The sequence below is a fragment of the Festucalex cinctus genome, chromosome 7, assembly GCF_051991245.1.
Source record: "Festucalex cinctus isolate MCC-2025b chromosome 7, RoL_Fcin_1.0, whole genome shotgun sequence".
In the NCBI taxonomy this organism is placed as follows: domain Eukaryota; kingdom Metazoa; phylum Chordata; class Actinopteri; order Syngnathiformes; family Syngnathidae; genus Festucalex; species Festucalex cinctus.
The window spans coordinates 12,949,575-12,973,809 of NC_135417.1; the positions used below are offsets into that span (position 1 = coordinate 12,949,575).

A 24,235-nucleotide genomic window follows, 5' to 3' on the forward strand; every position below is an offset into this window, starting at 1 on the left:
TATTGAACAGACCGTGAGCGTCCGTAATTCTTGCACCAAGTTCTGGATATTAAAACTTTTTGCATAAGCTCCAAACCATCTCTTGCCTGTGAGCATAAATCACAGCTCGTGAGCGCGAATATCTCGCCGGCATTGCACGTCGCTTGTGCGGAGCTTAGGAAAGCAAAACTGCACGTGCTCGGAAGCCAGAATCTTGAGGAACAGCCAAGGAGGCTCCGTCGACAGCCCGTTTAAAACGGTGCCGGACTCGCACAAGCCCTTTGGGATATTGCTTGCAACAGGCACAAATTCTAGTCTCAATAAAAATGGAAATTCCCGAAAGCATCCTCAGGCGTCTTCTTGACTTTGTAGATGAATGTGCTATCGGACAGATGATGCTATGATGATCAATTTAGGGAGATTAGCTTTAGCCTATAGGGAGAATTGTGCTTAACATACATTATGTAAAACCGTGTCTGAGAATATTCTCTACTGTAAAGCAGGTGTACAGTGTGTGTGTGTGTGTGTGATTAACATTGCATGCACACATTTGTCCACGTAGGCCAACTGCACTGTGATGAGAAATGTACGTGTTTGATAATGATATGCACAAAAAAGAAGCTCCAGATGTATCTTTGCCTTGCGCTAGTCAAAACATTGATGAGATGAATTTACATTTATGGAGTGAATGATTACACAAGTACACTATATGAGGAAGAAAAGGCCTCGCTCAGGTTAAGGCTGATTGACAGCAGCATTGTCTGGCGAGGTTGCACTTCATTCGGGGGAGCCCATAGTGACCCCCCGGCATTATGGCCACGGGAGGGAGGCAGTGCCAGTCTCTCAGGATGCTGATTAAGTGGGATCAACCAGCCCCTCGCGTCCTCAGGGGAGATCTGCCTAACGGCTTGGATCTGGACTTCCTCCACTACACACCCCTAACCTCCTTAGAAATACAAAAACCCGGCACAGATAATTAGGAAAATTGTCAGATAGCTTCATGTTTCACATCATGTATTAAAAAAAAAAAAAGTACTTCTATTTTTAGTTAGCCATTTAAGCCACTTAAATAACTAGCGCCAAGTATAATGCATATAGCATCTGCTTTTTAATATGTGTGTGAGCTAACTTAACAATGGGAATTGGAGAACAATTGTAAGGTAATGGGGGGCTCTTAAAGCTTTTGTTTGAGTGCAGAGGAGGCCCTAAAAAACAAGCCTTTCAAGATAAGCGAGCCGGCTGTTGTATTGAGGCTTTGCTGCTCCCCCAGGACAGCATATCCATCACCAGATGCCCTCGGGTGTGGGCTAACAAATTTGTACCTTCTGGGGCTTACATCACACCTCGACAGCATTAGCACTCACCGGTGGGATTTCACACAGATCCAACTGTCAGATCGTAGCAATCATGTTTTGTTTTGGTTTTTGAAATACTTGTTGAATGTTAATTCACAACAGGTTGCAGTGCTACCCCCATCTCACGACACTATTATTTGCCACCAGTGGATCAAAACTATTTGTGTGTGTGTGTGTTTCCGGAGACAGCTTATGAATTAATGACTGACAAGATATTATTATTTTGTCAGCGTGAACAATTAGTACAGAGGGCAGGTCACAAAACAGGAGGAGTGTGCTCCCCCATACGGACGCCACAATTTCAAACTATACTAATCTTGAACAATAACAATAATGATCTTTTTCTCTGATTTTTTTCTTTCTTTTATCTGTATGTTTTAAGTTGGCATGTAGTCACTCCCCAACTTGAGGTCCAATGGAGGACGCGGCAAAAGAGAAAAGCTAGTGCCCTCTACAGGGCAACATTGGAAATGTAGGCTCTCAAAAGAAGCTTCATATTTGTCAGTATGGAAAAGTTGGCACAACAAAGCACTAATTATTAGTGATTGCATTCGTATATTAAAGATGATCCAAACATGAGGAAAAAAAGAAGTAGAAGGAAAAAGAGCTTCTCTTTTGATTTAAAGTGCAAGTAAATCCCCAAAATTATCTTTATAATATCTGATGAATCAGGATGAGCGGTTCAGATAATGGATGGATGGATATTATTATTAATAATATGTTGTGTGTGCTGCCACTATTCTAAAAACTGCATTCTAATTAATATTGTGTTTGTGGAATATGAATTAATAAGCAATCCACCCCTTTTTATCCATTACAGGGGGCAAGCAATTTTGCCACTTGCTCTAAAACATCACAGTTACTCAGTGCTCATGTTATGACCAATCACGGCTCGGCCCCAGAAAACAAGCGAGCCGTGATTGGTCATAACATGAGCACTGAGCAACTTTGATGTCATTTTCAATCCACAGCAAGTGGCAAAATGGCCTCTCCCCAAAATGGATTCAAAACTATACATTTTGCTACTTAACTGGTACAAAACAAATGCAATAGTAATTAGAATGCCTTTAGACTAGTTGGGCTACATACTATTGTCCAGAAAATGTTTGGGTTGACTTCCCCTTTAGACCAGGGATCCATCCATCTTAGGCCTCAAGGTCAAGTTGTACTTCTTTTATTGATCCATCCATTTTCTGCATTCATTTGTGCAGGACCCTATTCCAGCTTACTTTGGCTGAGAGGTGGGGTACACCCTGGACTGGTCACCAAATTGTCAAACAACTTTTCATTCGCATCTAAAGTCAATATCAGACGTTGAATTAGCCAAATACGAATATTTTTGGAATGTATGAGGAAAGTGCAATAAACTCATGCAAGCACCGGGAGAACATGCAAACTCTGCATAGAAAGGCTGAATTTGAACATCAAACCTCAGTAGATTCAAGTCATACGCATGCACACGGGTTAGGTAGAGATACTAAAAGAGTCTATTTGGGTGGCTCCTCACTGCAACACTACCCAATAAAGGAGCCCGTGGCGTAGGTAAAGATGGTTTCAAGCACGACAAACAACAACTGTACTTACTATTACATAGATTTAATGAGACCTCAAATAACATATCCAACTGCTTGTGTCAGACTACAACTGGCAACAAATGTCTTGTATGTGAAACATACATGTTGAATTGGATTCAAATTTGCATTTGTTTGTATGCTCATGTTTTGACACCGTCAAGAAAAGTCCCTGTTCACTGCCAACCACTGATGAGCTGCTTCGAGGTGATGAATATGACATTTTGTCAAAACCAAAAGACAAAGTGCAAAATACAAACACAAATCAATCCAAATCATTGTTCACAGTCTGGCAATATTTTCATTGACAGACAGACTTATGAGCTAAGAATACATTGGATAATATATTTCTTTTTTTAGTCCCACAATGAATAAATTTGAACATTCAAATGAAGCAAGTCATTATTTATTGTTATTATAATAATATATATTTTTCCTCCTGCTGACCCAAATGTGTGCTAAACATGCATTTTGTGAAAGTTCTTCTCTTCACCTTGAGATGAAATGGAGATTATAGTGAGTGTATCCTAAGGAAGACCAAACTACTTTGCACTTGGGCCAATTAAATGACTCACATTCTCTACCATGTTTACACCTGTTCTGATTTTACAGCAAAAAAAAAGAAAAGAAAAAGAATGTTTGTCATAAATCCGGAGCCATTTTCCTCTTTACTGCTTCGTCGCGTTGCTTCCAACTTGTTATTGGAACCATAGCAACAGGCAGGCAATCTCTTCCCCACAGGTGGTCCTGTTATTGTTGGTGAGGTGGGCCAAAATGGCGGCGCCACCTGCAAACCTGAGCTGACAATCTGAGCCACTTCTCACTTTGTATGAGTGTCTTCACTTGAATATCAGTGCAGTAAATGCAAAAGCAAATGCAATTTGGTTTTAATCAGCAAATGAGCCACAATTATACCCTAATGGGACACGTCATTATACACTTGCATAGATAAGATCTAATGCAAGATTTCTATGTTTTTAAAACCATCATGCAAAATATTCAGGCCTACATTGGGGCAGCGTTTAGTGAGAATTTCCAGTGCCTGATTTTTAGGCTGCTCGTCTAACTCCCATGTGGCTCTTCAGTAAATACTGTACTGTAAAATACAAACATAAAGGACAATCAAAAAGATAACACGGTGCTGTATTTTGGTGTATTATTGAACTAGTGTAAAAATAGCAACAGTTGAAGTAGACCAGGCACGACTCCAGGATTTTTTTTTCCTTTCTAAAAGGGGCTTGGCCGATAAATAATGGGGCTGAGAAAATAATTTATAAACATATTTTAGAATGTCAAATAAAATGCTGGTGGAGCTTGACTGGAGCTACACTGATTTCTAAAGGTGCTATAGCACCCCCTAGCCCCGGTGTAGTGCTAACCCTGTCGACCCACTTGCAACTATATTCACAGCAGGTTTTCTTGCCTTTTTTGTCTAATTGAAATAAAGGGTAAACTATGCATATGATATTAATAATGTAGGTTGTTTGTGGAGTCCACACAATGTGAAATGTCAAAGTTGCAAAGATGCACTCTGTCCTCGAACTATTATTAACTTTGACCTGTGTCCAAAAATGCGTTTTTTTTTATGCTGTCCCCCCCAACTTCGCTCTAGTCTCTCACTAAAGCAATGCGCTCTCGCACTGTCTTGCCCACACTCCAGTTTGTGTTGTGTGCTCACTGTGTTGCATGTCTAACCTCCCCCTTCCCAGTGTGGAGACAGGCACCGCCACACATCTTGACCAATCACACGCGGCTGAAAAAAAAAAAGAAAAAGAAAAGAAAAAGAAAAACAAATGCTACAGCAAAGCTCTCACAGTGTAAAATATTTCAATGAATGCAAATGAACCATCCAGAAGATGCATTGGAATCAAACATGCATTCCCCAAAAAGCACAACTGATTTTAATGGCCTCGTAAGCTGTTTGATCTGTTTGACGACCAATAATTACTTATTCCCCTCTCTAGAGCAAATTGTCAGATTGTATTTATGTATTTGTTCGGTGTAAAACATTATCCACAAAACCCCCATGGTGACAGACAGAACCCCGAAACGTCATCCGCAGTGATTGAGGAGATTTTCCGTTGCTTGGCAACCACACGCCGAGCCTCCCCGGTGGACTTCAACTCATGGGGAGTTTCCTTCGCCGACAAATTTGTGGAGTAAAACTAATGAATCATTTAGGGAATATATTGTAGGTAGGTTATATCACATGATTTTTTTTTTCTTCTTCCCAAATTTATAGGTCACGGTCGTAAAGTGATCCAAAATGTCGGACGACGACGAAAGTGCGCCTTCGTTTCTTGACGACGTGAGGGTAAAGTTTCTCGAGGAGAAAGTTTGTAAATTCCTACAAATGCAGCCTCAAACGTGGGAAGAAGGCGCAGCCCGTCAAGACGTCCAAACACTGTTGATAGACCTTTTTGAAAAACACGCTGCTGTTTATTTCTCTTCGCCAAAGACAGGTGCTTTGGTCGCTACTAATGAGGTATGCTTGTTACTTTAACCAATGCAGTACTGTAATAACTAGCATAGCATTTGTGCTAGCAAAGCTAAATAACATTAAAATGTGGCATATATTTAATCTCCCCCCCCCCCCCCCCCCCCTTTTTTTAGACCCCGAGTGTTGTCAGAAAGAAGATCATTTACATCACAAAGAAGCGAGCTACCCCTGCTCATTCAGAAAACTACAAGGAGCTTTTACTTTTTGGTGTCGTGGCTCCATGTCCAGTACTGCAATTGTCAGTTATAGTTGAACAGGTGATACCATACTATTCCCTTCATTTGATTAATAATATTCATTTTAAAAAAAACCAAAACATGCTCAGTTATTTATGTCTCTTTTTTTTTTTTTCACTTGGCTTGTTTACTGTTCCAAGATATGTGTCCCGCTGCTGTCCAACAGTCTGAACCAGCACACATGGCCACAGCTGTTATCTGAAGACATTACTCGAAATGCACAGAAAATATGCAGTAAAACATCAGTTGTGCGGAGACATGCTTTGGGGGAATCTGTCCTTGCTGTCCCACCTGATACAGACTGGATGCAAAATGTATCCAGTACTTTTAAAATGTAAGCGTATATGTATTAGCAGATAATCTCATGGCGCAGAAGTAAAATGTTTATTTCTTCACCCTTGGTAGCTATGACAGGGCACTGGCGCATAACATAGAGACCCAGATCAGCAACTGGACCAATCTGATCCAGAGAATGTTGAAGGAAGATTCATCAGACATACTTCTGACTGGCAGTAATCCTGGGCCTGATGCAGAGCTGGGGTTCTGGGCTTCCAGGAAGAGCAATATTCAGAGCATATATCAACAGGCATGCACTGAAAACAGTCATATTCTTTATTTTATTCTCCTGACATTCCTTGGTACAGACTGTTTATTTTTCCTGTGTAGCTTCAGAGTCCTGCTGTTCAGAATATGGCAGAGATGTTAGAGATGATGGAAAGCAGCTATCATCCTGCAATAAAAACCCTAATTGGAAATGTATATGACGGTAAGACCCCACCCCCACCCTACCCCCTGTAACCAAATAAGACTGCAAATACAAATGTTACATTAATTAATGTTTGTTTAATTTAATTTTGTCCCGCTGCTTCTGATGCAGCGTAACATAAGAAGACTTGTGTTGAATAAACACAAGTCACACGTCCGACGGACGTGGAGTTTGCATGTTCTCCCCGTGCCTGCGTGGGTCTTCTCCGGGCACTCCGGTCTCCTTCCACACTCCAAAGACATGCATGTCTTAGGTTAATTGGGCGCTCCGAATTGTCCCAAGGTGTGCTTGTGAGTGTGGATGGTTGTTCGTCTCTGTGTGCCCTGCGATTGGCTGGCAACCAGTCCAGGGTGTTCACTACAGGGTGTACTGCCCAAGGCCAGCTGAGATAGGCTCCAGCACCCCCCACGACCCTTGTGAGGAATAAGCGGTCAAGAAAATGGATGGATGGATGGATGGATGGATGGATGGATGGATGTGTTACCAGTGCAAAGTTTAGTGTAAAAAGCATATCTCTGAGTCATTAAAAAATGTAAAAATGGTGGCTTTCTTTTCTCAAAAGCGCTCCAAGAAGCAGAGGACACTGACCTTCATCTACACCCACTGCGTAGTCAACTTTCTCAAATGGAAAATGAAGGATTCCCATACGTTGAAGCCTCGATCCCGGCACTGTTTCACGTGTTATTTCTGATCTGGAATAGCTGCCAATCATATCAAAAGCCGACGCGAATTGTCGTCTTACTTCAGCAGCTTTGCAATCTGTTCATTGAGCAGGTATGGAGGTCTTTTAACCATTGCAGTTATTGTGCTAGTATATGCAATAAATGTATGTTGCTGATGTGTGACAGCAGAGGTTGAGTTACACATTTACAGGGTGTACTATTTTATCTTACAGGCATGTACATATTTGTCGACTGACTTGTTACTGCGGGAAGACCCAGAGGAAGGTCTCCACATGGTGAAGAGGGTAATAAAAGTCTTCCGATGTTTCAAAAAGAGTTATCAGAGCCAGAGGGAGAGGTTGGCAAGCAATGCAAAATATGCACCCTGGGATTTCCCATCAGTCATGATTTTCACACGTTTCAACAACTTCCTTAACCGCATGTTGCAGCTAGAGGTGAGGTTAAAACTTCAAATGTCATGTCAGGTATGAGGTTATGAAATATGCAGTGTACTGTTTTTTCCATTGCAGGACATTTTTGAAATAATGCTGGAATACAAAAGGATGGAAAAATTGGAATTTGGTGGGCCTAAAGGCAAACTCTATAGTGAGCACGCTGCCCAGATGTACACGGAGTTCAGCGAGCACTGCCTGTTGCTAATACATTGTGATCACAGCCCTCTTGACTGCAACTCCCAGGTGAACCTTTCTTGAAGAACATGGCTTACATCCAACTAGTAAATAGACCAAATCCAAACTGCAGTGATTGTTTTTATGCTGTAACAATACACATTTATTCTTCAGGATTTTGAGAAGGAATATGAGGATTTCAAAGTGAAGATTGTGGACTTTGAATGTCGATTTGCTAGTCTTCTATGCTCAGCCTTTAAGGATTGCGCCGGACTGGAATCAGCATTTAAAGTAAGAGCAATTGGATATACCAACTGCTCCGTATCAAAATGGTCTATAAGGCTCAACCCCTGTGACAGCAAACAATCATGGATTCATCTTCTTTTGTTTTCGTCTTTAGCTGTTAACAATTTTTGGACCTTTCCTTGAGAGAGGCCACATCAGACAAATATTCAGTCCCAACATTCCTCTACTGCTGCAGCAATTCCAAGATGAGCTGGACAAATGTAAATGGATCTTTAAGTCACAACTCAATGAGGTGAGTAGTAAAAGGTGAATTTATATTTAATTGCTAAAATAAAATAAAAAATAATGCAAGGTTAATGCAGCACTCTGTTATTATTCTGTCTTTATTTACAGATGGAAAGTTGTTTTGGAAAGAACATGGCTCGTGCATCTGGAATGTTAAAATGGGCAAAAATGATCAGAGAACGGATTGAAGGCCCATGGGAGAAAATAAAAACTGTATTTGAAAGGTTGAGTGAAACAACTTCATTCTACAGTTATATAATGTGGCTCCAGTAGTGTATTAAAGCTCAAAACGTATTATTTAGCACTTTCAGATCTGCGGGAGGTATGGATACAACAAAGGAGCACCACATGTACAAGGAGATGATTAGTCTTCTACACCAATGTGAGGAACAAGTTTACTCTGAGTGGTGTAATGGTTTGGAGCAAGCTTGCCAGATTAACATGGAACAACCGCTCATATTTAGAAACTCTTCAAATGAACTCATCTCAGTCAATTTCAATCCCAAGGTAAGTTCACATTTTTCGCTCCAATAAGTAAGACATTCATAACACTTTTTGTGCATGGTGCATATAAAAGTTATGTTTTTTGCCTTTGTATTGGAAGTTACCACAATTACTGAATCTTCATTGCGGTCGCTTTTGCAGTATTGCATCCCCACCACTCTTAGTCGCACCCCGTACTTTTCGGAACCTCTGCTGTATGCAATTCTGCCGAAAAACCTACAGCTTCTCAGAGTCAAAAGGTGTCTCACTTACTGCTATTTGTTTCGGCTCCTCAGCTGGCGGAAGTCTTGAAAGATGTGAAATATATTCAAACTCTTAACATTAACATTCCTGTGGCAGCCATGACTGTTTTTGAGAAACGGGACCTCTTCACAAAGGTGAGACCCTCACATCCACTCAGCAGTACCTGTTACTATTTTGAAAGTGTTTAAAAGGCCCTCATCATTTATTATCTGAATATTTTTTTTAGTATGTGAAGAGTCTGCAGCTAGTAGTGCAGTGGTACAACAAACTCAAACAGACTGTTCTTGAAATTGAACTCCCGCTCATCAGAGATCAACTGACTTCAGTAGACCAACTACTGAAAAGAGCAGAGACCGACTTAACGTGGCAGGACCGGGATTGCTGGAGCTTCATATGCATCATCAAAAACCAGGTCCAAGACCTTGTCGACCGAGCCGGTAGAGCGAAGGAAAACCGTGATGCTATGCAATCAATGATGAAGAGATGGAGCAAGCACACTATGTTTTGTAGAAAGGACAACAGGAAAAGCTCGTTGCTACAGCTTGAGGACAGGGGGGACCGTGTTAGCAAGATATATAGCTCCATAAAACAAGATGGAGACTCTATCCACAAGTTGGTACAGGTACAGCACAATTTTTTTTCTCTCATATGTAGGTCACATGTTCCGCATGTATACTAACTGATAACTGTTCCTGTAAAATGTAATGATCTAAAACAGAAATTAATCTGCATCACAATACACTGAACCGTCCTTAGGAGAACATGATGCTCTTCAAGGCAGACCCGACTTCAGACGCTTGGCAGTCCTACATGGACTATGTGGACGAGATGCTGGTTGAGGGGCTCTTCGGCTACATTGGCCACTCACTTCAGTTCTTCGTGGACAACATGGACTCCTTTCACAAGCAGGCCCCCCTCTTGGAAGCTCATTTGTTGCTTACCGACTTGGGCATGCTCTTCCAACCGTCACTGCAGAGAGATGCAGGAGATGGCTTCTATGAGCTGGTAGAAGGACTTATTGGAGATATATTTAAGGTGTCAGTAAATATCAACAGGTTGGCTGCTGATGTTAGCGTGGACAGCTATCAGGTACTGATTTTGATTGGCTTCTGTATTACTATTAGGGATGGGCATTTGACATAATGTTCTTGATTGACTATTAATGATAAGTTAATTGATTTATAGTTAGTGTATTTCTAATGCAACGAGAGACTGACATTGAATGTTGTTTTTAATTTATTGTGGAACTATAAACAGATTTAAATACTTGACTAGACTTGGCGGAATTACAATACAATACAATATACGGACTCTCGTGTTGATTGACTTTTGTTCAGTTGCTCATCCACTGTTGCATTAAAACTCTAAATGTAAGAGTACAAATGTGAAGCCACAAAATGTCCTCACTTGCCACAACTGCGTAAAATCGTTTTAGCATGCAATTGTCATGTGATTGAACCCTTACAGGATGTAATGGAAGACATGCTTGACTTGTTGGATTTGCGTAAAGAAGTGATGGAGAAAGTTGAGAATGTCCTCAACAAAGCCATATCTTACCAGAGACAGTTTGATTGCTACACCCATTTGTGGCAAGATGACCGGACAGAGTTCCTTAACCAGTTCCTCTTGTATGCACGGGCATTAACACCCGAAGAGGTGGACAGAGCCGATATTCTCCCAGAGAGCCCTCCTACAGTTGATCACTTCAAAGAGCAGGTGAAAGGCATCACTTCCAAAATCACATGAGATTTTCATTGGTAAATAACAGCGGTCTTAACTGAACAGATTGATTACTATGAGGACCTGTACTCGGAAACATGCAAACTTGAAGACTCCAGGGTATTTGATGGATGGTTTCTGGTGGACATCAAGCACTTCAAAGTCAGCCTCCTAAACACTATTAAGAAGTGGAGTTGGCTTTTTAAGGAGCATCTTTTGACATATGTCACAAACAGGTCACTGTCGACTCTGCTAACTTACAAAGACAACTGTCTATGTGCCATTCTTATGTTTCACCTTATTCCCTTCAGTCTTGATGAGCTTCAAGGATTTATCCGCAGTGCTGTTGAAGGGCTTGCTAAGTGTGTCCCCAAAGGAGACTATGACAGTCTGGTGGAAGTCATGAGTCACCTCCTGGCTATTAGAGGCCGACAAGCTGTCACCGACAAGATGTTCCAGCCTCTGAGAGACACAGTAATCCTCCTTGAACGGCATGGCGTGACCATTCCGGATAAGGTCTATTTTCAGCTCGAGGTAATGGCATTTTTTTTGTTGTTGTTGTTGTTGCTTTTTTTTCCCTATCACTCGCAAATGATGAAACCATTTTTAGGAACTCCCGGAAAAATGGAATGGGGCTAAAAAAATGTCCATAAAAGTGAGGCATGAGGTGGCCCCTATGCAAAATGAAGAAATGATGGTTTTACGAAGACGCTGCTTAGAATTTGAGGTCACACTGTTTCCTATTAATGCATAAATACAATAGAGTATACTTGGACATAATGTGTCATGAAACTTGTATTTCTTATTCAGGTGAAACAAAGCCAATTCAGGGAAATCTTCAGAACAACTGCGCCTTTCAATTACAAAACATCTCATCCCTACGTTGGTTTGGAGAACGTACGAGTCAAACTGTTGCACAATCATGGCCAGCAAATTAGACTTCATACTGCAGATAACATGTCTTCTCTTGTCTTGTAGTCTGAAAAAGAAATTCGAAATTTGGACAAGGAGTTGTCAGCGTTGCAGGAGTCAACCAATTTATTTGACGTCACAATCCCTGACTATAAAGACGTTAAGCTCTGCAAACGAGAGATCATTGTTCTCAAAGAACTGTGGGACATAGTCATATTTGTTCAAGTAAGTTGCATAAGAGAAATCTCAGTAATGTCATATAAAGTTAGAAAATGGAAATATAGCTAAAAGCCACAAGAGCCAATAGCTCAATAATCTGACAAGCCTGCTGTCTGTGTGGTCATTGATTCTCTTGCCACTAAATGCTCCAATTAAGCCCCCTCCATCCAATGACCCCTGTGCGTGTGTCTTTATCTATACAGACTAATGTGGAACACTGGACAAAGAGTAAATGGAGGCAGATAAACGTAGAGCAGATGGATGTAGAATTGAGGGCATTTGCTAAGGTGAGATCACCAACAGTGCATCTCGCCTGCCATGCACCAACTGCGTCGATTATTTCATTGGCCTCATAACTAATGATGATAACAAGCTTTCCGTTTTTGTAGGACATGCGGAAACTTGACAAAGAGGCTCGTGCATGGAATGTGTATTCCGGATTAGACCTTTTTGTGAAGAACCTGTTGACATCACTGCGAGCTGTGAGTCAGCTCCAGAACCTTGCGATCCGAGAGCGTCACTGGGTACAACTAATAAGGACGATGCAGGTGCATGCTCTTTAGAGCAATGTCATACTACAGTGATTTATTTATTTATTTTTTTGCATAAACGTACTTATTTTTTTTATATATAGATGAACTTCACTATGACTGATCATACCACCTTGGCAGACCTCCTGGCACTGCAACTTCATCTTTACGAAGAAGAAGTCCGCAACACCGTGGATAAGGCTGTTAAAGAAATGGCCATTGAGAAGGTTGTTCAGTTCATTATGGATGGTGGTTAATCATATCAAGAAACAATCATCACAGGCATAAGTATTGTAATGGTCTGTGTCTTAACATATTTTTTGGCTCTCAGTCTTTTGGTCTATGCATTGGGAATTGCTAAGATTATATTTTCACACAAGTATGGATAGATCTATTAGTAAAGTTCTAGCAAGTTCTGGCCAAACTTCAGTTTGTGTGTATAGAAATATTCCTCTTTAATTTCAGGTTGTGACAGAAATTAGTCAAATATGGGCGTCAATGGAGCTTTCATATGAAGGTCATTACCAAACCTCCATGCCACTTCTTAAATGTGATGAGGAGCTCATTGAGATGCTTGAGGATCATCAGGTAAGTTGCTGAGAGAGACTGCTCAGAATGACCTTATCGTTTCAAAAAGGCTGTGTCTGTAACACGCCAGGACCGGCTCTCAAGATGAGTTGTCTGTTAGAAGCGCTGGTAGTTAAAGGCTGAATGGTGGAGAATGCAGAATGGGGTCTCGCTGTCTGACCGTCTAACAGCACAGCTGAGACTGGAGAGGTCCCTATTGAATCCACAGATTTATAGCTGCTGTTGCACATGGCGGCATTGTTGCACCCGGCGGTCTTTGTACATGTACACCAGATGCATTTGGGGGGTTGTAGAAAGCAATTAGATGCCTTACTATTTTAGTGCCTTTGTCTTTGTGTAAGTAGACCATATCCCTCCCCCCGCTTTTTTGTGGTGTGGCAAGCTGATGAGATGGCTTGAAAATGAAACTGGTGCATGTGATGATGATATGAGCTTATGAAGATGCAACTTCCTGCAGATTTGTGTTTATGGTTGTACCAAATGTCGATAACTTAGACCATTTCTTCCAACTTTTTTATGCCCATTCTTAAGGTTCAGCTCCAGGGCATCTTTCAGAGCAAGCACCTAGATCACTTTCTTGTCCAAGTTGTGGAACTTCAGAGACAGCTAACAGTGGCTGACTCTGTGCTGATGGTCTGGATGGAGGTGCAGAGGACATGGGCCTATTTGGAAAGTATCTTTAAAGGCTGTGATGATATATGCCAGCAACTACCAACAGATGCACACAGATTCCGCATTATCGACGCTGAATTTCAGGTCTGCACTTGCATTCGTTGTTGCACTTATGGGCAAACAAGAAGCCACGTTGAATTCAGTTTTCCTTTTCAGGAATTAATGTTGGACAGTGCCAAATCCAAACATGTGATCGAAGCCACCAATAAACCCAAACTATTTGAAAAGTTAGAAGATCTTCAGAAAAGGTCTTTGTGCATTCTGCTTCATCGCTTTAAACAGAATGTTATTGCCATAATTTATAAATCCTATATTTTGCCAGGCTGGCTTTATGTGAAAAGGCTCTTGCTGAGTACCTGGAGACCAAAAGACTTGCATTTCCGAGATTCTACTTCATATCATCTGCAGACTTGTTGGATATTCTCTCAAAAGGAAGCCGCCCCAAAGATGTAAAAAAAATAATTATTTCTTCTTCTGAATTGAGTCACATTTAAATACTCACTGTACATAAATATAATGCATTGTTTTTCAGGTAACATGCCACCTCTTAAAACTATTTGACAATATTTCTGATCTGGAATTTTCAAACAATCAATCTAAACTTGCTGTGGGCATGTACAGCAAAGAAAGGGAGTATGTTCCATTCCAGAAGGAATGTCACTGTAATGGAGCGGTAAGATGCTACAATAAATATTTAGAGTTCACATTTTAATTATGTTTAAAATTGACATTGAAAATTCCCTAATATTCTACTGGATTCTGATATTTCGTTGGCATACATTTACATGTTATAATATGAATATTGCTCCTATAAGGTGGAGGTGTGGCTTTCCTGTCTGGAGGAGTCCATGAGGGAAAGTGTCAGGGGTCACCTGTCTGAGGCTGTAGCAGTGTACGAGGAAAGGCCCCGAGAGCAGTGGATTCTTGACTTCCCGGCCCAAGTGGCGTTGACTGCATCACAGATATGGTGGAGCAACGATGTGGAGCTCGTGTTTAAAAGACTAGAAGAAGGATTTGAGTCTGCCGTGAAAGACTACAACAAGAAACTGGTGAGAGAGAGCAAGTGCGAATGTTTTCCATGCCATCATAATCGCATCAGACTCAACGACTTGCGCTTGTCAGTTTTACCAGTGCAATGTCAGGTTAACATGTCCTTGACTGCTGCTTTAATAATCTCTCCCTGTCTTCAGCAGACAGATTAGAGCTGTCATGCAAGGACCTGTGATGAATACACCATTCTCAGCAATATTTTCATCACAAATTGTTTGTGCTAATTTATCCAGCTCCAGTGTTCACTTTAATATACATGTACTGTAGGGAGCCTGAAGAGTCAAGTGTTAGACTGTTAATATTGTTTTTGTTAGCCTTTGATTTATTTGATGTTGAGCTTTTCAATCTCTCCCAGGTTGCACAACTAAACATGTTGATTAACATGCTGTTGGGTGATCTGAGTGAAGGAAACAGACAGAAGATCATGACTATTTGCACGATTGATGTTCATGCGAGAGATGTTGTCGCCAGCTTGATTGCCCAAAAGGTGAGAAATCTATAGGTAGAACCAACTATAATGCAAGCATTTTTTTTTCTTTTTACAGCCAGATCTCACAGTCCAGAAATCTGAATTCACAGTTGTTGTTTTTTAAGGCTCATTTGATTTGACTAATGAAACTAAAAATTTAATCAGCTCCGACTGTCATATTTCTTTGTCACTGTGTTGATTAATTGCATTTCGACAGCATAGTTTGTCAGTTGTCAATTATGTGTCTAGGTCACCACCGCACAGGCCTTCCAGTGGCTTTCCCATCTCCGACACTGTTGGAATGAACAGCAGCGCCACTGTTTCATTAACATTTGTGATGCCCAGTTCCCTTACCTTTATGAGTATCTCGGAAATACACCAAGACTAGTCATCACTCCCCTCACAGACCGGTAAGAAAGCTTATTTTCATTGAGAAAATGCATCAAAGGTTTCAACATATTCTATATTCCTTTATCATTTTAGCTGCTACATCACACTGACTCAGTCACTGCACCTGACTATGAGTGGCGCACCAGCGGGTCCTGCTGGGACTGGCAAAACTGAGACCACAAAGGATCTTGGCCGAGCAATGGGTGTCATGGTCTACATCTTTAACTGTTCTGAGCAGATGGACTACAGGGTTGGAGATTTGACAATCAGCTTCCTTTGTTCACTTCATATTCAGACATTGTTGCCAGAGCATATATTTATTTTTTATTTTCTATATATATTTCTTTAAATGTTATTTTTATGCTCAGTCAACAGGAAATATCTACAAGGGTTTGGCCCAGACTGGAGCATGGGGCTGTTTTGATGAATTCAATCGCATCCCTGTCGAGGTTTTGTCTGTCGTTGCGGTGCAGGTGAAAACGATCCAGGATGCCATCCGATCGAAAAAGAAAAGGTAAGGAGATTAATCTTGATGGATAAATGCTTTTGAACAAGGCGAATATTACTGGTCCTAATAACAGGTCGATGTCTCCTCAGATTCCTCTTCCTAAATACAGAAATTCTCTTAAGGCCCTCTGTCGGGATCTTCATTACTATGAATCCGGGCTATGCAGGAAGGACAGAACTACCAGAGAACCTCAAGGCTTTGTTTAGGTGCAAATTGTACAGCTTCATAATGTGTCATTAAGTAGATTTACATCAAATCTATGTTTTATCTTCATGTGGCCGTAGACCCTGCGCAATGGTGGTTCCGGATATTGAGCTCATCTGTGAAATCATGTTAGTGGCAGAGGGATTCTGTGGTGCCAAGCTTCTTGCGAGGAGGTTTACTTCTCTTTACGCTCTGTGCAAAGAGCTTCTTTCCAAGCAGGTAAGACAATAATATTTTATTGCACTGCTGTTTCAGTTGTTTTTTTTCTTATTTTTTTTCCGTATATCTGTTAGGACCACTATGATTGGGGTTTACGAGCTGTCAAATCCGTTTTGGTTGTGGCTGGTGGACTCAGAAGAAGAGACAAGACAAGACCTGAAGATCAGGTGATGCAATAACATTGGAAAGGGAACAAACACGATCTCTTTTGGTTTTACTCAGAAGAAATACTGTTATAGTATACAAAAAAACTACTGAAAAAGACTGATGTAACATTACGTGTGTTTCTTAGGTGTTGATGCGTGCACTGAGGGATTTCAACATGCCAAAAATTGTGACTGACGATGTCACCATCTTCCTTGGATTGCTGCGAGATCTATTTCCTGGCCTGGAAGTAGAGAGAGAACGAGACTGGGACTTTGAAAAGGAAGTTAGAAATACCACTCTTTCTCTCCGACTCCAGCCAGAGGAAGCATTCATCCTCAAGGTTTGTCATGATATAGCTTGTAAATAAATACCTTTTCAAATAATTCATGAATATCCAAAATGTTATTGCATTTCTCTCTTTCTTTTTTTTTTCTTTTTTTTTTAAGGTGATGCAATTGGTTGAACTCATGGCTGTGCGTCACTCAGTCTTTGTTGTTGGAAATGCTGGAACTGGGAAAAGCTCGGTTAGATATTAATGGCTTTCATTAGTTTGAATTCTCATTTGAAAAAACAAAAAGAAATACATGTGCAGTAGTGTTTAACATGTCACATGCTGTGCTCACCTTTCACTAGATATTGAGGGTTCTCTATAAAACCTATGTAAGCCTGAAGAGGAAGCCTGTCTGGAATGACCTCAATCCAAAAGCAGTTGACAGAGATGAATTGTTTGGCTTCATCCATCCTGCAACTCGGGAGTGGAAAGACGGCAAGCATATATTATTTGAAATAAAAAAAATACAGTGGACACCTGCATTCTTGTGGTTCAGTACCCGCAGATGCACCTATTCACAGATATATTTTCAATTTTATTTAGGGGTGGGGGTGTGGGGCAGCCCCCGTTTTTCATGGAAAACACTTATTGGCGGTTTATCCTCATTTTTGATTTTTTTGGGGTTAAAAAAAATATCCATCCACAACTGATTTTACAATGGATGCCAATTATACATGGATTTTTGCTGTTAGTGGCTCGACTTGGTCCCTATCACCCGTGAACAGCGGGGTGTCCACTATATATTTTTTATCCAAAAGCTACTATGCTCATTCATATTAAGTATAGCTAAAAACCCTCAAATGATCATAAATTGAATATCTCACAATCTCCTTTCCTGTTTGCTTTCTCAATATAAGGTTTGCTTTCATCTCTGATGCGAGAGCAAGCAAACATGTCCAACCTCGGACCTAAGTGGATTGTGTTGGATGGAGACATTGATCCGATGTGGATTGAATCACTCAACACAGTGATGGATGACAACAAGGTACCTCCCTCCAGTTCACTCATACACTTCTTTACAACACATGGCAACCAAGGTGGTACAGACAGAAAAAGATGTTTCTTTCACCCTACTTCAGCCATCACTTCCTCGGGTGGGGTACTTGGAATTATTTATTTATTTTATTTTATTTTTACCACCAGCGCAATGAATCGTGTCACTGAGCTAATGCTATGTTTTCATTGTTTAGGTTATGTCTAGCTGAGCATTAGTTAGGGATAATAAAGATGTATGCAACCTTTCAGGTCCTGACTCTAGCTAGCAATGAGCGGGTGCCACTCACCTCATCCATGAGGCTTGTGTTTGAAATTAGTCACCTGAGAGCAGCCACGCCTGCCACTGTGTCCAGAGCAGGAATCCTCTACATCAACCAGCAAGACTTGGGTTGGAATCCGTGAGTTTCAAACAACAATTCTTTTCCATTTTTTTTTTTTTTATTATTTTTTTTTTACATTGGATGACATGTTGTGACATGTTTTTTTGTATCTTACTTGCATAACCCCAATGATAAATGATTTCATTTTGCTCAGCTATGTTGCCAGCTGGATTGACCAACGAGAACGGCAAACTGAAAGGGCTCACTTAACCATACTATTTGAAAAATATGTCCCACGGTGTCTCGAGAAGATGAGAACCACCTTCAAGACAATCACTCCAATTCCGGAGAACTCTCTTGTACAGGTACATTACAGCAAACATTAATTGACCTGTATAAACCACGAAGTAGGAACTTACCTGTGTTTCTCACTTCTCATTTAGACACTCTGCACTTTGCTCGACTGCCTTCTAACCCCAGAAAATATTCCATCTGACTCTCCCAGGGAGCTTTATGAGACCTACTTTATTTTTGCCTGCATTTGGGCTTTTGGGGGGGCCTTGTGTCGAGACCAGGTATTTCCATTTGATTAAATGATTAATTTAACCTCAACATATAGCGGGGTAGACCGATAAAAATACATGTACTACGGTGTAATAAAATCATCTCTGCAGTAAATAATGGCTGGCATACTTTATTATAATTTAAATAATAATATAATTTAAATATAATTGACAGTCCATAATTTGCATTGCACGTGCATTTAGAATACTTATTCTAAAATCTTTTCTGATTATCTAGCTCTATGATTACCGGGTGGAGTTCAGTAAGTGGTGGACCAAAGAAATGAAGACAGTGAAACTTCCAACACAGGGGACAGTGTTTGACTTCTGCATTGATGCTCAAACCAAGCGCTTGCTTCCTTGGACTGACATTGTGCCTCCCTTTGAAATGGAAACTGGCACACCATTACAAGTGAGACTCTTTCCATATAGACCAGCATTTATTTATTTTTTTTGGGGGGGGGGGTGGATTCATTCCAAAATGCAAAACTTTTTCATAGGTTTGACAGAGTGTCACAAACATAATCATTAACATTTTTAAGACAAATAACCAAGAATCAACAATGAAAACATATTAAAATTGTACATATGCCTCAGTGAACATAATAAGAAAGGCTCAAGTCACTTTGAGAGGTTGTGGCAGGGGTGTTCCAGTGGTTGATAGGCTTGCAAACTGTGTGTGATTACCATCTGCTACACCCCATACCAGTTTGTGTGGGGATGAAGGCTCGGGCAACAAGGCCTGTGCTTTCACCCACGCTCTCTTGCCTTTCTTTATGCTCCTGTATACAGCTGTGAATGCTTCAAAGGGTCTTGCTGAGCCATAATTAGCGGGGTTTTGTTCTCAACAAATGATGCTATTATGACAGAATAGTTGTGGTGTACTGACGAAATACAAGAAATTATAAATCACATACAATTCACTGAACACATGTCTGTCAATAAATCATTCCAAAGAAAGCCTTAATAAGCATGTATGTTTCTGTTCCCTGTCCTCCTGCTGTTTGTATGATTGCAGGCTGTTCTGGTACACACGGCAGAGACCCTGCGTCTTCGCTACTTCATGGACTTGTTGCTGGAGCGGAGGCAGCCGCTGATGCTTGTCGGGAACGCCGGAGTGGGGAAAACTGCACTTGTCAGGAATACGTTAGATGGCCTGTCAGAGAGTTACACGACTACAAAAGTACCCTTCAACTACTACATAACCTCCCTGGCACTGCAGGGTGAGTTGAGGGAGGTTGCACATTTTAGTAAGCTGTAGTGCCATCTGCTGGTGCTGTCCAATCTCTTAAGAGGGAGGAGGACTTTAGCTGTTCACTTGTTAAAATAATGATGAAAATGTTTTTTTGCTCGTTTTGTAGATATCCTAGAACGTCAGTTGGAAAAAAGAGCAGGCAGGAGCTATGCACCTACAGGCAGCAGAAGGCTGGTGTACTTCATCGATGATATGAACATGCCAGCTGTTGACACCTATGGAACAGTGCAACCGCACACGCTCATAAGGCAACATCTGGATTATGGGCACTGGTATGAAGACACGTTTTTACTTTTGCATTCAATTCCTCATTGGAATGCATTTCTGTCATAATGGCAGGTACGATAGACAGAAGTTGTCTTTAAAAGAAATATTCAACACGCAATATGTTGCCTGTATGAACCCAACTGCTGGAAGTTTCACCATCAACCCAAGGCTTCAGGTATGTTTACAAGTTAAAATGTCAAAATACAGATTTTTTTTTTTTGAAGAGGTATGTCTTTTAGTATTACGTTCCGATAACTGCACAGGATAATTAAAAACTTGATCTTAGCATTCTTGTGTGGTTCCGAATGTTAGTAAATAAATACAGACTTTTTGGGAGTGCTTTTAAACAGCTATACAGGTACAACTAAGGAATATCATCATTTGTTTCAAACTCAAGATTATGTACTATTTGCTTTCCGCAGAGACATTTCTCCGTATTTGCGGTGAACTTTCCTTCATCCGAGGCTCTGATGTCCATCTTTGGGCAGATCTTGAGCTGTCACCTGACACAGCAACACTTCGGTTTGCACGTTCAGAAGAACATTGCAGCGGTAGTCCAGGCTGCAGTAACGCTCCATCACAAGATGGATCTCACTTTTCTGCCAACAGCCATTAAATTTCACTATACATTCAACATGCGAGACATGTCTAACATCTTTCAGGTCATTCTGATTTGTAATATTGCAACTGTTTGCGCTAAGACCTGTGAATGAAGTTGATATTCATATGATTGCGTGTGGTTCAGGGTATCCTCTTCGCTGAGCCTGAGAATGTTGAAAACAGCACTGATCTGGCTCTGCTGTGGCTCCATGAGTCTTGCAGAGTCTACTCCGACAGGCTATTAGATGTCAAAGATGTACATCTCTTCCGGAAGCTCCAAATGGAGACTGTGCATGAGTGCTTTGAGGTGCAATATAGATTCTGATTCAAAAATAACACATTTGTCGTTCAACCTTCGCAAACAATACTGAGCAGTAGTTCAAAATAAATCAACATGACTTTCTTTATCTAGGGAGTTGAATTTGAAAAAATGACAAAGCAACCCCTTGTCTTTTGCCACTTTGCCCAAATTGGCAAGGAATCCTCTTACACTGCTGTCACAGACTGGTCTGTGCTCAGGACCAGCCTCACTGATGCCCTGGAGAGCTACAATGAACTCAATGCAGCCATGAATCTCGTGTTGTTTGAGGATGCAATGCAACATGTGTAAGTATTGATTTACAGCACATGATCAGAGTGAGTGAATATCTCGTCTCTTTGGTAACACTTTTTTTTTTATTTTTTTTTTATTTACTATATTTTGTTTAAAAAATGTAAGCGATGTTTTCCCAAAAAGTAAGTCATACAAATTCAGAAAAAAAGGTCGTCTTCTTGTTGCCAGGTGTCGCATCAGTCGGATCCTGGAGTCCCCGGGCGGTCATGGCTTACTGATCGGGGTTGGGGGCAGTGGGAAGCAGAGCCTGACTCGTCTGGCTGCCTACATTTCCTCTGTGGAAGTCTTCCAAATCACTTTACACAAAGGTTACAGCGTTCAGGACCTCAAGGTAAACACAGCTGCACGATAAACATGATATAAATTACCGTATAATGCCATAAAGCATGCTTTCCCCTCAAGTCAAGGCCTTGAATTTCATTGGTTTTATACAAAACATCCGTAGTTCATAAAATGAACATGACAAACCTTGATCAATATTCCCTGTGGCTGCATGCATGATATTGATTTAATTCCGTTTTGTTGTGCTGCTCTGTTGATGCAGGAAATAATTGTCAGATACCATTAAAGGCCAATGGGAAATATTTCAATATCTTGTTGATGAAACTCATTTTGCGGTTACAATCATTTAAAAACATCTTAAAAGTTCATGGTGTCATAATGTGGGTTATTGTATTGATTACAGTAAGACGCTTCATTCTTCGCATAAACTGTTCATACATTCCTTTCATTTGTGGTTTTGCTCAGATGGATCTAGCGGGTTTGTTCCTTAAGGCTGGCGTGAAGAATCAGCGTGTAGCTCTCCTTCTGACTGATGCACAAATACCCGACGAGCGCTTTCTGGTCATTGTTAATGACTTACTGTCATCAGGTCTGATTTTTATTTCACATTCATTCTTGTTCAGTGCTTCAAAAGTGTTTTTAGTTTGTTTGTTTGCTTGTTTGCTTGTTTAGTCCAGAATCCATTTTCAACCTATTCATTCTATTAAATGATTGTGAAATCTTCCACTGCATGAACAATGAATATTGATCCTAGCCTCTCTGGTGTTTTGCAATAATGACGGCATCTCCCTGCAGGAGAAATTCCTGAAGTCTTCAGTGAGGAGGAGATTGACGGAATTGTGTCCGCTGTGAGAGCTGAGGTCCGTGCTCTTGGGCTGCTTGACACCAGGGAGAACTGCTGGAGGTTCTTTACTGACAGAGTCCGCCTTCAACTCACGGTCCAGTTGTTCTAAACCTAACCTCACATTTTCAAAACAGACTAGCAATACTATGCTAGTATTAGCGCTGTAAACTACGTTTGTAGCATGACTTATTCCTAATGTAGCGTAACTATAACATTGGTTTGAACTTTGAAGTTTTATGTTTTGGAATGCATAATCAGTTAAAATCCCAAAAAATCTTGTCGATCGATGTGGCTATTATTGAATATTTTGATATCCAGATAGCCTACTAAAAATTCTATTGAATAATCTAGTATTTGGATAAATAAATAAATAAATATATTTTGTTTGGTTAAAAACAAATTATTCAATACAGAAGGAAAAATATATTTCATCTTATAAAGAACAACCAACCTGCATATCTTCATTTTTAGATAATCAAAATGTTTTACTTAAATTTAAACTGTCTGTAGCAGAAAACTGTATTTTCTTCTCTAAAAACATTCGTGACTGATTATGGAACAAACCACAGTAGCAATTTTGCCGGCTAAAACATCGCATTTGGGTAAGCCTGGTTTGTTAAAAAAAAAAAAAAAAAAAAATGAACAGTAGGTAGTAAAACTGTATCAGGCTGTCAACAAAAGTATGCAGTCATTTTCGCCTATTAAACTGCCTTTGAAAAATAGCTTCTTGCCACGCGTCACTTGCTTTTACATACACATATTATTGTGTTTGAGCCATACATATCAGCTGTTTGAGGACATTACGCCCGACAAGATAAATTAACAGACCCTGTCAAACTGGGAGGGTAAAAGGAAGGAAATTCTTGTCCCGGTCCACACATTTGTAGTCCAGCTAATTGTTGTGCCAGGGCCTCTGGCCGGGGCACCGTCTGCTTGATCCAACTGGTGAAGTGTCTGCCTGACTGCATGCCAAAGTGAGGGAAGTGGGGAATAGGAGGGTGCCAGTCATCTGTTTTCCTTTAGGATGTTTCTGTGCTCTATGATTATGGTATGTGTTAATTTTTCTCAGCGCACTGATGCTTCATGTTTCAAGCAAAGTAAGCATGCAAAATTGTGTTATTTTGCTTGACATCTCTCTCTGCTTCTTGATGTTGCAGGTGGTGTTGTGTTTGTCACCAGTGGGTAGTGAGCTCCGACTCAGGGCTCGTCAATTCCCTGCCCTCATCCAGTGCACCACCATTGACTGGTTTCATCCATGGAGCTCGGAAGCTTTGCAGTCAGTCAGCTATAGATTTATCCAAGAGATTGAGGACATTGAGGTAATACTTTATAAGTGGTAATAAATTCTCAGTTGGCGATATTTTTTTGACACCAAGGTTTTGATCACACTTGTATAAATTAACCAACAATATTAGTTGCCAGAAAAGTAGATGTTCTCAGAGATGCATCAGTATTTTCTCCATGACACAGACACGAGTAGACTATAATGAACCTCTTTTAATTACTACAGTGCAGCTGGATTAACATTTTCATAGATCCCTCATCATTAGTTCTATGTTGA

The 24,235-nt window shown here is 40.6% G+C and overlaps 1 protein-coding gene across 4 annotated transcripts in view; it reads left to right on the forward strand.

Moving 5' to 3' along the window:
- The first annotated feature begins 4,966 nt into the window (after positions 1-4,966).
- The window catches only part of LOC144022021 (dynein axonemal heavy chain 11), a 34,547-nt gene continuing 15,278 nt past the window's right edge, over positions 4,967-24,235 (forward strand). Inside the window, exons 1-56 of one of the 4 annotated variants that reach the window (XM_077526404.1) lie at positions 4,967-5,033; positions 5,147-5,390; positions 5,519-5,662; positions 5,782-5,975; positions 6,047-6,227; positions 6,308-6,407; positions 6,970-7,181; positions 7,303-7,524; positions 7,600-7,767; positions 7,873-7,989; positions 8,099-8,236; positions 8,338-8,453; positions 8,532-8,736; positions 9,009-9,110; positions 9,203-9,598; positions 9,733-10,065; positions 10,444-10,692; positions 10,762-10,931; positions 11,007-11,229; positions 11,306-11,422; positions 11,506-11,592; positions 11,674-11,832; positions 12,030-12,113; positions 12,216-12,374; positions 12,461-12,583; positions 12,822-12,944; positions 13,476-13,700; positions 13,773-13,864; positions 13,939-14,065; positions 14,149-14,289; positions 14,432-14,665; positions 15,022-15,153; positions 15,385-15,545; positions 15,619-15,775; positions 15,894-16,039; positions 16,123-16,239; positions 16,318-16,456; positions 16,531-16,623; positions 16,749-16,943; positions 17,050-17,127; positions 17,237-17,369; positions 17,792-17,919; positions 18,180-18,328; positions 18,465-18,615; positions 18,694-18,825; positions 19,052-19,225; positions 19,832-20,036; positions 20,175-20,340; positions 20,408-20,510; positions 20,758-20,997; positions 21,081-21,242; positions 21,348-21,541; positions 21,717-21,879; positions 22,296-22,419; positions 22,626-22,768; positions 23,832-23,993. In XM_077526404.1, the coding sequence (XP_077382530.1) occupies positions 5,172-5,390; positions 5,519-5,662; positions 5,782-5,975; positions 6,047-6,227; positions 6,308-6,407; positions 6,970-7,181; positions 7,303-7,524; positions 7,600-7,767; positions 7,873-7,989; positions 8,099-8,236; positions 8,338-8,453; positions 8,532-8,736; positions 9,009-9,110; positions 9,203-9,598; positions 9,733-10,065; positions 10,444-10,692; positions 10,762-10,931; positions 11,007-11,229; positions 11,306-11,422; positions 11,506-11,592; positions 11,674-11,832; positions 12,030-12,113; positions 12,216-12,374; positions 12,461-12,583; positions 12,822-12,944; positions 13,476-13,700; positions 13,773-13,864; positions 13,939-14,065; positions 14,149-14,289; positions 14,432-14,665; positions 15,022-15,153; positions 15,385-15,545; positions 15,619-15,775; positions 15,894-16,039; positions 16,123-16,239; positions 16,318-16,456; positions 16,531-16,623; positions 16,749-16,943; positions 17,050-17,127; positions 17,237-17,369; positions 17,792-17,919; positions 18,180-18,328; positions 18,465-18,615; positions 18,694-18,825; positions 19,052-19,225; positions 19,832-20,036; positions 20,175-20,340; positions 20,408-20,510; positions 20,758-20,997; positions 21,081-21,242; positions 21,348-21,541; positions 21,717-21,879; positions 22,296-22,419; positions 22,626-22,768; positions 23,832-23,993 (8,907 nt within the window). In that variant the 5' untranslated portion in view covers positions 4,967-5,033; positions 5,147-5,171. Of the gene's footprint in view, positions 5,034-5,061; positions 5,391-5,518; positions 5,663-5,781; positions 5,976-6,046; positions 6,228-6,307; positions 6,408-6,969; positions 7,182-7,302; positions 7,525-7,599; positions 7,768-7,872; positions 7,990-8,098; positions 8,237-8,337; positions 8,454-8,531; positions 8,737-9,008; positions 9,111-9,202; positions 9,599-9,732; positions 10,066-10,443; positions 10,693-10,761; positions 10,932-11,006; positions 11,230-11,305; positions 11,423-11,505; positions 11,593-11,673; positions 11,833-12,029; positions 12,114-12,215; positions 12,375-12,460; positions 12,584-12,821; positions 12,945-13,475; positions 13,701-13,772; positions 13,865-13,938; positions 14,066-14,148; positions 14,290-14,431; positions 14,666-15,021; positions 15,154-15,384; positions 15,546-15,618; positions 15,776-15,893; positions 16,040-16,122; positions 16,240-16,317; positions 16,457-16,530; positions 16,624-16,748; positions 16,944-17,049; positions 17,128-17,236; positions 17,370-17,791; positions 17,920-18,179; positions 18,329-18,464; positions 18,616-18,693; positions 18,826-19,051; positions 19,226-19,831; positions 20,037-20,174; positions 20,341-20,407; positions 20,511-20,757; positions 20,998-21,080; positions 21,243-21,347; positions 21,542-21,716; positions 21,880-22,295; positions 22,420-22,625; positions 22,769-23,831; positions 23,994-24,235 lie in introns of those variants that run through there. The other 3 variants (XM_077526401.1, XM_077526403.1, XM_077526402.1) reach the window with 3 other exon arrangements.